A 14,026-nucleotide genomic window follows, 5' to 3' on the forward strand; every position below is an offset into this window, starting at 1 on the left:
TCTAGATTTTTAATCTTTGTTTTTCAGTATGTGATATAAATTGTGGGCATTTAAGAATCCAATATTCAGTTCCCATTTTTATTCAGGAGTGTGTTGATTACTCTCCCCCAATCTTGACTCTCCGTTTTCTACCTCAGAACACCTCTATTTCCTCCTTTCCCCTTCTCTTCCTAATCCAATTCTGTGAATCTTTGTGGGTGTCAGGGCTATGGAGAACACTCTGGGAAAAGACAACTGCGTAGATCTGTCTCTACGTAGATCTGTCTCTCTTGAGTCCCCCTTTTTCTCCTCCTGCTCATCTCTATCTCCCTCCTCCCTCTCCTCTTCTTCATGTAACTCTGTGAACCTCTCTGGGTGTCCCTCACGGGGGAGAATCTTTTCGCCATTAACCTAGAAAGTTTATTATCAGTGCTGTATAGTTGGAGAAGTCTTGAGACTACTGTAAGAATAAAACTGAAATCCAGAGGCAGGAGACTTAAGCCCCAAACCTGAGAACACCAGAAAACTCCTGACTACATGGAACTTTAAGTAATAAGAGACCGTCCAAAAGCCTCCATACCTACACTGAAACCAACCACCACCAAGAGCCAATAAGTTTTAGAGCAAGACATATCACGCAAATTCTCCAGCAACGCAGGAACATAGCCCTGAACGTCAACATACAGGCTGCCCAAGGTCACACCTAACACATAGACCCATCTCAAAACTCATTACTGGGCACTCCATTGCACTCCAGAGAGAAGAAATCTAGTTCCACGCACCAGAACACTGACGCAAGCTTCCCTAACCAGGAAACCTTGACAAGCCAATCGTCCAACCCCACCCACTGGGTAAAACCTCCACAATAAAAAGGAACCACAGACCTCCAGAATACAGAAAGCCCACTCCAGACACAGCAATCTAAACAAGATGAAAAGGCAGAGAAATACCCAACAGGTAAAGGAACATGAAAAATGCCCACCAAGTCAAACAAAAGAGGAGGAGATAGGGAATCTACCTGAAAAAGAATTTAGAATAATGATAATAAAAATGATCAAAATCTTGAAAACAAAATGGAGTTACAGATAAATAGCCTGGAGACAAAGATTGAAAATATGCAAGAAATGTTTAATAAAGACCTAGAAGAAATAATAAAGAATCAATTAAAAATGAATAATGGAATAAATGATCAAAAACACTCTGGCGGGAACCAAGGGTAGAATAACGGAGAGAGAAGATAGGATAAGTGAGGTAGAAGATAAAATGGTGGAAATAAATGAAGCAGAGAGGAAAAAAGAAAGAATCAAAAGAAATGAGGACAACCTCAGGGACCTCTGGGACAATGTGAAACGCCCCAACATTTGAATCATAGGAGTCCCAGAAGAAGAAGACAAAAAGAAAGGCCATGAGAAAATACTCAAGGAGGTAATAGCTGAAAACTTCCCTAAAATGGGAAAGGAAATAGCCACCCAAGTCCAAGAAACCCAGAGAGTCCCAAACAGGATAAACCCAAGGCGAAACACCCCAAGACACATATTAATCAAATTAACAAAGATCAAACACAAAGAACAAATATTAAAAGCAGCAAGGGAGAAACAACAAATAACACACAAAGGGATTCCCATAAGGATAACAGCTGATCTATCAATAGAAACCCTCCAGGCCAGAAGGGAATGGCAGGATGTACTGAAAGTAATGAAAGAGAATAACCTACAACCTAGATTACTGTACCCAGCAAAGATCTCATTCAGATATGAAGCACAATTCAAAAGCTTTACAGACAAGCAAAAGCTGAGAGAATTCAGCACCACCAAACCAGCTCTTCAACAAATGCTAAAGGATCTTCTCTAGACAGGAAATGCAGAAAGGTTGTATAAACGTGAACCCAAAACAACAAAGTAAATGGCAACGGGACCACACCTATCAATAATTACCTTAAATGTAAATGGGTTGAATGCCCCAACCAAAAGACAAAGACTGGCTGAATGGATACAAAAACAAGACCCCTATATATGCTGTCTACAAGAGACCCACCTCAAAACAAGAGACGCATACAGACTAAAAGTGAAGGGCTGGAAAAAAATATTTCACGCAAACAGAGACCAAAAGAAAGCAGGAGTCACAATACTCATATCAGATAAAATAGACTTTCAAATAAAGGATGTGAAAAGAGACAAAGAAGGACACTACATAATGATCAAAGGATCAATCCAAGAAGAAGATATAACAATTATAAATATATATGCACCCAACATAGGAGCACCGCAATATGTACGGCAAACACTAACGAGTATGAAAGAGGAAATTAATAGTAACACAATAATAGTGGGAGACTTTAATACCCCACTCACAACTATGGATAGATCAACTAAACAGAAAATTAACAAGGAAACACAAACCTTAAATGACACAATGGACCAGCTAGACCTAATTGATATCTATAGGACATTTCACCCCAAAACAATCAACTTCACCTTTTTCTCAAGTGCACACGGAACCTTCTCCAGAATAGATCACATCCTGGGCCATAAATCTGGTCTTGGAAAATTCAAAAAAATTGAAATCATTCCAGTCATCTTTTCTGACCACAGTGCAGTAAGATTAGATCTCAATTACAGGAAAAAAATTGTTAAAAATTCAAACATATGGAGGCTAAATAACACGCTTCTGAATAACCAAGAAATCATAGAAGAAGTCAAAAAAAATCAAAATATGCATAGAAATGAATGAAAATGAAAACACAACAACCCAAAACCTATGGGACACTGTAAAAGCAGTGCTAAGGGGAAGGTTCATAGCATTACAGGCTTACCTCAAGAAACAGGAAAAAAGCCAAATAAATAACCTAACTCTACACCTAAAGCAATTAGAGAAGGAAGAAATGAAGAACCCCAGGGTTAGCAGAAGGAAAGAAATCTTAAAAATCAGGGCAGAAATAAATGCAATAGAAACTAAAGAGACCATAGCAAAAATCAACAAAGCTAAAAGCTAGTTTTTTGAAAAAATAAACAAAATTGACAAACCATTAGCAAGACTCATTAAGAAACAGAGAAGAACCAAATTAACAAAATTAGAAATGAAAATGGAGAGATCACAACAGACAACACTGAAATACAAAGGATAATAAGGGACTACTACCAGCAGCTCTATGCCAATAAAATGGACAACTTGGAAGAAATGGACAAATTCTTAGAAAAGTATAACTTTCCAAAACTGAACCAGGAAGAAATAGAAGATCTTAACAGAGCCATCACAAGCAAGGAAATCAAAACTGTAATCAGAAATCTTCCAGCAAACAAAAGCCCAGGACCAGATGGCTTCACAGCTGAATTCTACCAAAAATTTAGAGAAGAGCTAACACCTATCTTACTCAAACTCTTCCAGAAAATTGCAGATGAAGGTAAACGTCCAAACTCATTCTATGAGGCCACCATCACCCTAATTCCAAAACCAGACAAAGATGCCACAAAAAAAGAAAACTACAGGCCAATATCACTGATGAACATAGATGCAAAAATCCTTAACAAAATTCTAGCAAACAGAATCCAACAACATATTAAAAAAATCATACACCATGACCAAGTGGGCTGTATCCCAGGAATGCAAGGATTCTTTAATATCCGCAAATCAATCAATGTAATACACCACATTAACAAATTCAAAGATAAAAACCATATGATTATCTCAATAGATGCAGAGAAAGCCTTTGACAAAATTCAACATTGATTTATGATTAAAACTCTCCAGAAAGCAGGAATAGAAGGAACATACCTCAACATAATAAAAGCTATATATGACAAACCCACAGCAAGCATTACCCTCAATGGTGAAAAATTGAAAGCATTTCCCCTGAAATCAGGAACAAGACAAGGGTGCCCACTCTCACCACTACTATTCAACATAGTTTTGGAAGTTTTGGCCACAGCAATAAGAGCAGATAAAGAAGTAAAAGGAATCCAGATAGGAAAAGAAGAAGTGAAACTCTCACTGTTTGCAGATGACATGATCCTCTACATAGAAAACCCTAAAGACTCTTCCAGAAAATTACTAGAGCTAATCAATGAATATAGTAAAGTTGCAGGATATAAAATTAACACACAGAAATCCCTTGCATTCCTATACACTAACAATGAGAAAACAAAGAGAAATTAAGGAAACAATACCATTCACCATTGCAACGAAAAGAATAAAATACTTAGGAGTATATCTACCTAAAGAAACAAAAGACCTATACATAGAAAACTATAAAACACTGATGAAAGAAATCAAAGAGGACACAAACAGATGGAGAAACATACTGTGTTCATGGATTGGAAGAATCAATATTGTCAAAATGGCTATTCTACCCAAAGCAATCTATAGATTCAATGCAATCCCTATCAAGCTACCAACGGTATTTTTCACAGAACTAGAACAAATAATTTCACAATTTGTATGGAAATACAAAAAACCTCGAGTAGCCAAAGTAATCTTGAGAAAGAAGAATGGAACTGGAGGAATCAACCTGCCTGACTTCAGACTATACTACAAAGCCACAGTCATCAAGACAGTATGGTACTGGCACAAAGACAGAAATACAGATCAATGGAACAGAATAGAAAGCCCAGAGATAAATCCACGAACCTATGGACAACTTATCTTCGACAAAGGAGGCAAGGATATACAATGGAAAAAAGACAACCTCTTTAACAAGTGGTGCTGGGAAAACTGGTCAACCACTTGTAAAAGAATGAAACTAGAACACTTTCTAACACCATACACAAAAATAAACTCAAAATGGCTTAAAGATCTAAATGTAAGACCAGAAACTATAAAACTCCTAGAGGAGAACATAGGAAAAACACTCTCCGACATAAATCACAGCAGGATCCTCTATGACCCACCTCCCAGAATATTGGAAATAAATGCAAAAATAAACAAATGGGACCTAATGAAACTTAAAAGCTTTTGCACAACAAAGGAAACTATAAGCAAGGTGAAAAGACAGCCCTCAGATTGGGAGAAAATAATAGCAAATGAAGCAACAGACAAAGGATTAATCTCAAAAATATACAAGCAACTCCTGCAGCTCAATTCCAGAAAAATAAATGACCCAATCAAAAAATGGACCAAAGAACTAAACAGACATTTCTCCAAAGAAGACATACAGATGGCTAACAAACACATGAAAAGATGCTCAACATCACTCATTATCAGGGAAATGCAAATCAAAACCACAATAAGGTACCATTACACACCAGTCAGGATGGCTGCTATCCAAAAGTCTACAAGCAATAAATGCTGGAGAGGGTGTGGAGAAAAGGGAACCCTCTTACACTGTTGGTGGGAATGCAAACTAGTACAGCCACTATGGAGAACAGTGTGGAGATTTCTTAAAAAACTGGAAATAGAACTGCCATATGACCCAACAATCCCACTCCTGGGCATACACACTGAGGAAACCAGATCTGAAAGAGACACGTGCACCCCAATGTTCATTGCAGCACTGTTTATAATAGCCAGGACATGGAAGCAACCTAGATGCCCATCAGCAGACGAATGGATAAGGAAGCTGTGGTACATATACACAGTGGAATATTACTCAGCTGTTAAAAAGAATTCATTTGAGTCAGTCCTAATGAGATGGATGAAACTGGAGCCCATTATACAGAGTGAAGTAAGCCAGAAAGATAAAGAACATTACAGCATACTAACACATATATATGGAATTTAGAAAGATGGTAACGATAACCCTATATGCAAAACGGAAAAAGAGACACAGAAATACAGAACAGACTTTTGAACTCTGTGGGAGAAGGCGAGGGTGGGATGTTTCGAAAGAATAGCGTGTATATTATCTACGGTGAAACAGATCACCAGCCCAGGTGGGATGCATGAGACAAGTGCTCGGGCCTGGTGCACTGGGAAGACCCAGAGGAATCGTGTGGAGAGGGAGGTGGGAGGGGGGATCGGGATGGGGAATACAGGTAACTCCATGGCTGATTCATGTCAATGTATGACAAAACCCACTGCAATGTTGTGAAGTAATTAGCCTCCAACTAATAAAAATAAATGGAAAAAAAAAAAAGTATAAGGGTAAAAAGAAGAGACAATTAATTTATACTACTATTAAGAAATTTGTTTTTTATATGTTTATATTCTTAGGGGATCAGAGTTTGGGATAATAGGTGGGTATGTCTTACGCCTTGTCCTTCCAAATTACCCTGGGTAGAACTCTACACTTTTCTAGACCTGACTCTTACACCTAAGTTCATGGTAATAGCTCATACAAAGCTGAGTTCAAAGAACCCTTGAAGAGCAACACAATAAATACAGTATCATTTGCATTTCAGACAGCTTCAAAGAGTTTTTAAATGAAAATCTCATTTTAAAAATTTCATTATTTTTGGCTCTATTACTTTCTAAATCCTGAAAGTGTTGTTTTTTTTTTTAAATTTCTTATGTGAAACATTTACATTGTATCTTTGTGTTTATTCTTATTTAAAGGATGGAGTGGCCTTATGCATGTTCATGCAAAACACCTTAACACGATTTATGAGGTAATGTTTCTTTGTTTTTAAAACATGATTTCTTTGCTTTCTTCTCTGTAACCACCTCTGTGTTTTTTCAGTCTTCTAACTTTACTGAGGCTTTGAGTGGCTAAGTCAAAGATCTATCTTGGTAAATGTCACATGGTACTTGAAAGTATATGGGTTGTTTTCAAATATCTTTTGATACTGATTTTTAGCATCATTTCACAGTGGTAAGAGAAGAGACTTTGATTTTGATACCTTTAGACCATGAAATTTTTGCACCTTGTTTTATGTCCCTGGATATGTTCCAGGGTCTCCTAGTTTATAGTTTATGAGAACTTGAATAGAATTTGTATCCTCCTGTTGTGTGAAAATTGTATAAATCTTAATTATGTTGAATTGGTTCATGGTGCCTTTCAGGTCTACTGTATCCTTCTACTTTTCTGTATATTCAGTCCATTAATTTTTGAGAGTTTGATATTGAAACTCCAACTAAAAATCTTTATCTATTAAAAAATAATTGTAATATATAGTGGAACTGTATGTAACTTTGTTCTGTATTTTCCAAGTCTCCTATAAATGTGTTATATTTTCATAATTTAAAAAATAAAAAAGGCAATTATTTAAAAAAACACAGTTTCTAAAAAACCCAAAATAACTATTATTCTATGCTTTGCACTAGTTAAAAAATAGTCACTGATAGTCTATTCATATTTAGAATATATGAATTCAATATTCATATATTTTGGTTCATATTTATTTTTGCCATCAAGGACAGTCATATAATCAGTTGTTAGTGAAGTACATACAAATATTTTAAAAATAAGAGCCTTGAGACGTAAAAAGAGTTTAAGACTTAGCTCTTTTCCCTGAAGAGTTTGTATTTTGTTGTAAGCTGGCTATATTTAAGTATAGACATGTGAAAGTTAAATACTGATACTAAAGCAGAAAAGACACATAAAGATAACCTAATATTCAAAATTAGTAGAATGTATAGTGAAGTGATCTGTATCCACAAGGAGAGAGAAAAAGAGTTATCAGTTGGAGAAAGCTTTTACATACTTCTGAGAAAGATGGATTCACTTTGCACCTAGAAGAGGAAGAAAAGGGAAAAAATTTGGGTCCTGCCATTATGCATTTGGGGTTACAAACTTACATGATTGGGGTGATTAGCTTTCTACTTCCATATTCTGAATGTAAAAAAAGTTAAAATTCAGGGAAACTAAGGAAATAAATACTTGTTTACACACTTATTAATTGGACATCAATGTATTTTTGTTGCTCTTTATATGTGAGAGTCTAGGGAGAGTGAATACTGTCTTCATTGTCTTACTTCCTGTTCACCTACTTCTTACCACATTTGACCTTTTCTTAAGTAAATCTTAGAAGTTTTTTTCTTTAGGTAATTCTTTTTATTTGGAAGCAGTGTGTGTTAAGAAATGTGCAATTTCTTTAGACCTGCATCTTTTCATTTTGGTTAGACCCACTAAAAGTTATATATTTTCAAAACATTTTAAATTCACCTTTTAATACACAGTTCTGCAAAATGGGTCTTTGCAAACATGAAAGGTAAAGACTTTTTACTTCAGAACCATTCTTTTATGTAGAATCAGTCTCTGGATCATTTGAATGAGGAATGAAAAGATTTTTGATAGGAACCTTCCATACCACATTTCTTCCTTTTTGATACAGCCTTAATTTTCCCATCTGTAATTTGATATCAACAAAAATGGACTAAGACTGAGTAATTCCCAATTGTCAGGTGCTTAGAAGTTCCAGGAGCTCTCTACAAGCTTGTTAGTCAGTCAGTCAGTCCTGTCCAACTCTTTGGACCCCATGAACTGTAGCCTGCCAGGCTTCTCTGTCCATGGAATTCTCCAGGCAAGAATATTGGAGCGGGTTGCCATTGCCTTCTCCAGGGAATTGTCCCTGTGCAGGGATCAAACCTGGGTCTTCTGCATCGCAGGCAGACTCTTTACCTGTGAGCCCCCCAGGGAGCCTGTATACAGGCTTACCTCGGAGACATTGCAGGTTAGGTTCCACACCGCCACAACAAAGTGGTGTCAAAATAAAGCAAGTCACAGAATTTTTTGGTTTTCCAGTGCATATGAAAGTTATATTTATACTCTACTGTAGTCTATTAAGTATGTGATAGCATTATGTCTTAAAAAATGTACATATTAATTTAGAAACACTTTATTGCTAAAAAATGCCAATCGTCATCTGAGCCTTCAGTGAATCTTAATCTCTTTGATGGTGTAGGGTCAGTATTAATGGCTGCTAACTGATCAAGGTGGTAGTTGCTAAAGGTTGGGGTAGCTGTGGAAATTTCTTGAAATAAGACAACAGTGAAGTTTTCAACTTCACTTGACTCTTCCTTTGATTTCTCTGTAACATCCAGTGCTGTTTGACAGCATTTTACTCAGAGGAACTTCTTTCAGAATTGGAGTCAATCCTCTCAAACCCTGTGGCAGCTTTATCAAATATGTTTACTTAATATTTAAAATCTTTTGTTGTCATTTCAACAGTCACAACATCTTCACCAGGAGTAGATTCCATCTCAAGAAAACACTCTCTGCTCATCCATGAGAAGCAACTCCTCATCTGTTTATCATGAGATTGCAGCAGAATCCGTCACATTTTCAGGCTCCACTTCTTGTTCTCTTGCTGTTTCCATCACATCTGCAGTTATTTCCTCTAATGATGTCTTGAACGCCTCAAAGTCATCCAAGAGGTTTGGAATCAGCTTCTTCCAAACTCCTGTTAATGATGATGAGTTCTTCCCACAAATCACAGATGTTTTTAATAATGTCACCAGGCTCCTCTGCCCATGAAATTTTCCAGGCAAAAATACTGGCATTGGTTGCCATTTCTTCCTCCAGGGAATCTTCCCGACCCAGGGATCGAACTGCAGTCTCCTGGGTCTCCTGCATCACAGACAGATTCTTTACCTGCTGAGCCATTGGGGAAGCCCCAACAGCATCTTGAATAGTGAATCCTTTCCAGAAGGTTTTCAATTTACTTTCTCCAGATCCATCAGAAGAATCACTCTCTGTGGAAGCTAAAAGACTAATGAATTGTATTTTTTAAATAATGAGACTTGAAAGTTAAAATTACTAACTTGATCCACAGGCTGCAGAATGGATATTGTATTAGCAGGCATGGAAAACAGCTTTTATTTCACTGTACACCTTCATCAGAGCTCTTGGGTGACCAGTGCATTTCATTGTCAATGGGCAGTAATGGTTTGCAAGAAATCTGTTTTTTCTGAGCAGTAAATCAGCAGTGGACTTAAAATATTTAGTAAACCACGTTGTAAACCGATATGCTCACCCAGCCTTTGTTGTTCCATTTACATAACACTGAGTAGATTGAGCATAATTCTTAAGAGCCCTCAGATTTTCAGAGTGGTAAATGAGCATTTAGTTTCAACTAGTAACGAGCTGCCCCTAAACAGAGAGTCAGCCTGTCCTTTGAAGCTTTGAAGCCAGGCATTGACGTCTCTCTGTAGCCGTGAATTTCAGTCCTAGATGGCATCTTCTTCTAATATAAGGTTGTTTTGTCTGTGTCCTCACCTTCATGAATTATCTTAGTTAGATCTTCAGGATGACTTGCTGCAGCTGGCGTCTGATCTGCATCAGCACGTGCTGCCTTACCTAGCACATTTATGTTATGGAGACGGCTTCAGCCTCTGCTAGCTTCAGACTTTTCTTCTGTGTCTTCCACATCTCTCTCAGCCTTCATAAAACTGAAGAGAGTTAGGACCTTGCTCTGGATTAGGCTTTGGCTTAAGGAAATGTGGGTAGTTTGATCTAATATCTGAACCAATAAGACTTTCTTCCTATTAGCAATAAAGTTGTTTTGCTTTCTTATCTTTCCTGTGTTCACTGGAGGAGCACTGTTAATTTCCTTCAAGAACTTTTACTTTGCATTCACAACTTGGCTAACTGTTAGCCAAAGCCTAATCTAGCACAATAAGTGAAAGTAAAAGTTGCTCAGTCGTGTCCGACTCTTTGCAACCTCGTGGACTATATACAGTCCATGGATTTCTCCAGGCCAGAATACTGGAGAGGGTAGCCTTTTCCTTCTCCAGGGGATCTTCCCAACCCAGGGATCGAACCCAAGTTTCCCACATTGAAGGTGGATTCTTTACCAGCTGAGCCACCAGGGAAGCCCAGTAAAGTGAAGTGCAATAAAATGAGATGTGCTTGCATTACACAGAAACAACTGTTTATTTGGAAGAAAGTTAATATGCCTGTAGTTTAAAATAAATAATGATTTGGAGAGGTATGTTGATCAGTTTGGGGCTTCCCTGGTGGCTCAGAATGGTAAAGATGGCAGTGCAGGAGACCCAGGTTTGATCCCTGGGTCAGGAAGATCCCCTGAAGAAGGGAATGGCTACCCATTCCAGCATTCTTGCCTGGAGAATTCCATGGATAGAGGAAGTTGGCAGGCTACAGTTCATGGGGTGGCACAGAGTCAGACACAACTTAGCTACTAACACCTTCACTTTGACAAGTTTGCATATCATTTAGTATGAATTATTATATCTTCATTATTATACTGTTTTGCTTCTCATGGTTACAGGCTAATGGTTCTATTGTACTTTGAGGTGTGCTTGTTTTTATAAACATAGATCAATAATTTTGTTTCTACTATATCTCAAGTTTTTTAAATACTTGTAGATTAATATCAAAATTTAAAATATTAACATCCATTTTTTCCTTCTTCCTTCAATACATAGACTTCCTTTAATAAGTGTTGCACTGGTTCAAGGTCGGGCATTGGGTGGAGGAGCAGAAGTTACTACTGCGTGTGATTTCAGGTAGGGTAAACATTGTATTGCTCCTTGCACAAATATAATTAATGTGTGAAATTTATTTCTTTGCCCAAATTATAGGTATTTTATATATTTTTAAATAGGATGATCGATGAGCAAATATTTTCTTTCTGCCAATCATATCATTAAAGTAGATAATCTTAATCAGTCTAATGTAACTCCATAATTACTTCACTGCTGTGCATTTCAGAAAGTTAACAAAACAAAATGGTTTTGAAAGAAACAAATCCATATTAACAAAGTCCCTGGGGAATGAAGCCGAGGAAATACATGAAACTTTAAGAGTCATAGGAATTATACAAGAAAAGAACTAAAAAATAAAACCAAAGAAATAAAGAGAATGGGGAAAGGGTCTGCCTAAGTGTTCCTCTTACTAATAACAAGAGGTTTTCTCAGACCCTGTCTCTACTGTGATTTGTAGAAACTTTGTGGGGAGTTTGGGCTGATTAGAGAATTCATTTAGAGAAAATTATTTGGTACCAATTAACCCTTTAATCCTAGGATTCTTTTTAGTATTGGATAGCTATACTTTAGGAGAAGGGAATGGCAATCCACTCGTTTTCTTGCCTGGAGAATTCCATGGATGGAGAAGCCTGGTGGGCTACAGTTTGTGGGGTTGCAGAGTCTAATACGACTGAGTGACTAACACACGAAGCTGTACTTTATAGGAATGATACAGTTTTTGTAAGGCTTTCTATATTTTGGTTTTGTGTGTATAAAACATAAATGTCAGTTTAATGACTTGCTACAAAATAGGAAGCTATGTAACCATCTTATAGGTCAAGAATTGAAACATTATCAGCATTCCTGAACTCCCTAAGGCATAACCCCTTCATTTCCGTCTAAGAAAGTATTACCCTAAATTTTATAATTACTTTCTCATTTTCCTTTATAGTTTTATAAGTTAACTATTCTATAACCAATATATTCTATTTATTTTCCTTTTGAACTAAATATAAATAGCATACTAACAGAAATACTGTGAGGAAAGATTCAGTTAGCTAATTTATGCAAAAGAGGTAACTTTTTTCAATTTATGATTCAGGTTTCAGTTTATAAGTTGAAACATGTCACTTTGTAGTCAAATAAATTGAGATTTTAAAATAGTTTGGGTGTATAAGACAAATGACAAAGATCCCAGTCTCTTTGAAAACTGTGCTAAAGTTGCTTTAGTTGTGTCTGACTCTCTGTGACCATATGGACTGTAGCCTGCCCGGCTCCTCTGTCCATGGGATTCTCCAGGCAAGCATACTGGAGTGGACTGCTATGCTCTACTCCAGGGGATCTTCCCGACCCAGGGATTGAACCTGCTTCTCCTACATTACACGCAGATTCTTTACCTTTGAGCCACCGCCACCTGGAGAAGCCAGTTTGAAAACTAGTACTTCCTAACTGGGGAGGATTCTTGTAGCAACAAAAACTGGTCATTTCCCATGACACCGCCCTCTGCTGTCGCCAGTGCAGATTGCATTCAGTTCACTTCAGTCACTCAGTTGTGTTCGACTCTTTGCGACCCCATGGACTGTGCACAGCACGCCAGGCCTCCCTGTCCATCACCAGCTCCTGGAGCTTACTCAAACTCATGTCCATTGAGTCAGTGATGCCATCCAACCATCTCATCCTCTGCTGTCCCCTTCTCCTCCCACCTTCAGTCTTTCCCAGCATCAGGGTCTTTTCCAAGGAGTCAGTTCTTTGCATCAGGTGGCCAGAGTATTGGAGTTTCAGCTTCAGCATCAGTCCTTCCAATGAATATTCAGGACTGATTTCCTTTAGGATTGACTGTTTTGATCTCCTTGCAGTCTAAGGGACTCTCACGTGTCTTCTCCAACACCACAGTTCAAAAGCATTAATTCTTCAGTGCTCAGCTTTCTTTATGGTCCAACTCTCACATTCATACATTTCTACTGGAAAAACCATAGCTTTTACTATATGGACCCAATTCCAGATTCTATCAGGAAGCTACATTTCATTCTGTGAGGAGGAAGGAGTTATATTGGCTTTATGGACAACATGAGACTAAATTGAAAATGTGTGTGAAAGGATTAAATGCTTTTCTCGCTTTACCCTGAAATAAAGGTACTTATGAAATATATCATTTAAATATAAAATTATATAATATATAAATATAAAGTATATATTTAGATATAATGTAATATATCTAAAGAATCCTAAGCTATATGTAAGTATACATTATTACACTTAAAAATCCTCTACATAAAAGTAAGTGAAAATTAAAACTTTATAGATGTACTCTCTAACACAGAGTCGTGTGCTCATCTTTAAGCATTTGTTAGACTTTTGTTTCATCTTTTATACTCATTCCTGATCTGTGTTTCGGTGGAGTTAGGGTTCAGGACAAAAGGCAAAATCACAGAAGAAATAATTAAAGATTACTTAGTCCTTTAATACTATGTTTGCTATGTTTTTCTATAAATGAAGTGTCTTATGTCCTAGAACCTCATAAAATGCTGAGTTTTTTTTTGATTATGAGAAATCTGAGGGTACTACCCTCATCAGATATATTCAGTATCATAAACAGATGCAGTCACTTTTCCATGAAGACATATTCATTTGTGGATCAACTACTTGGCTTGTATAGATCCTTGTTTTAAGCTGCATTCAGTAGAGTCATTCATTAAACATATGTTTATCACACATTTATGCTAGCTTGGTGCTGCCATTCAAGAAAGTTGTG

The 14,026-nt window shown here is 37.1% G+C and overlaps 1 protein-coding gene across 8 annotated transcripts in view; it reads left to right on the forward strand.

Annotated features, from left to right (window-relative positions):
* Positions 1–14,026, forward strand: part of ECHDC1 (ethylmalonyl-CoA decarboxylase 1) — a 59,233-nt gene that overhangs the window by 33,601 nt on the left and 11,606 nt on the right. For 7 of the 8 annotated variants that reach the window (XM_043889778.1, XM_043889777.1, XM_043889781.1 and 4 more), the window contains 2 exons: positions 6,466–6,518; positions 11,236–11,316. In XM_043889778.1, coding sequence (XP_043745713.1) covers positions 6,466–6,518; positions 11,236–11,316 — 134 coding nt within the window. The remainder of the gene's footprint in view (positions 1–6,465; positions 6,519–11,235; positions 11,317–14,026) is intronic. The other variant, XM_043889784.1, reaches the window with a different exon arrangement.

This window comes from Cervus elaphus, chromosome 28 (assembly GCF_910594005.1).
Source record: "Cervus elaphus chromosome 28, mCerEla1.1, whole genome shotgun sequence".
Classification (NCBI taxonomy): domain Eukaryota; kingdom Metazoa; phylum Chordata; class Mammalia; order Artiodactyla; family Cervidae; genus Cervus; species Cervus elaphus.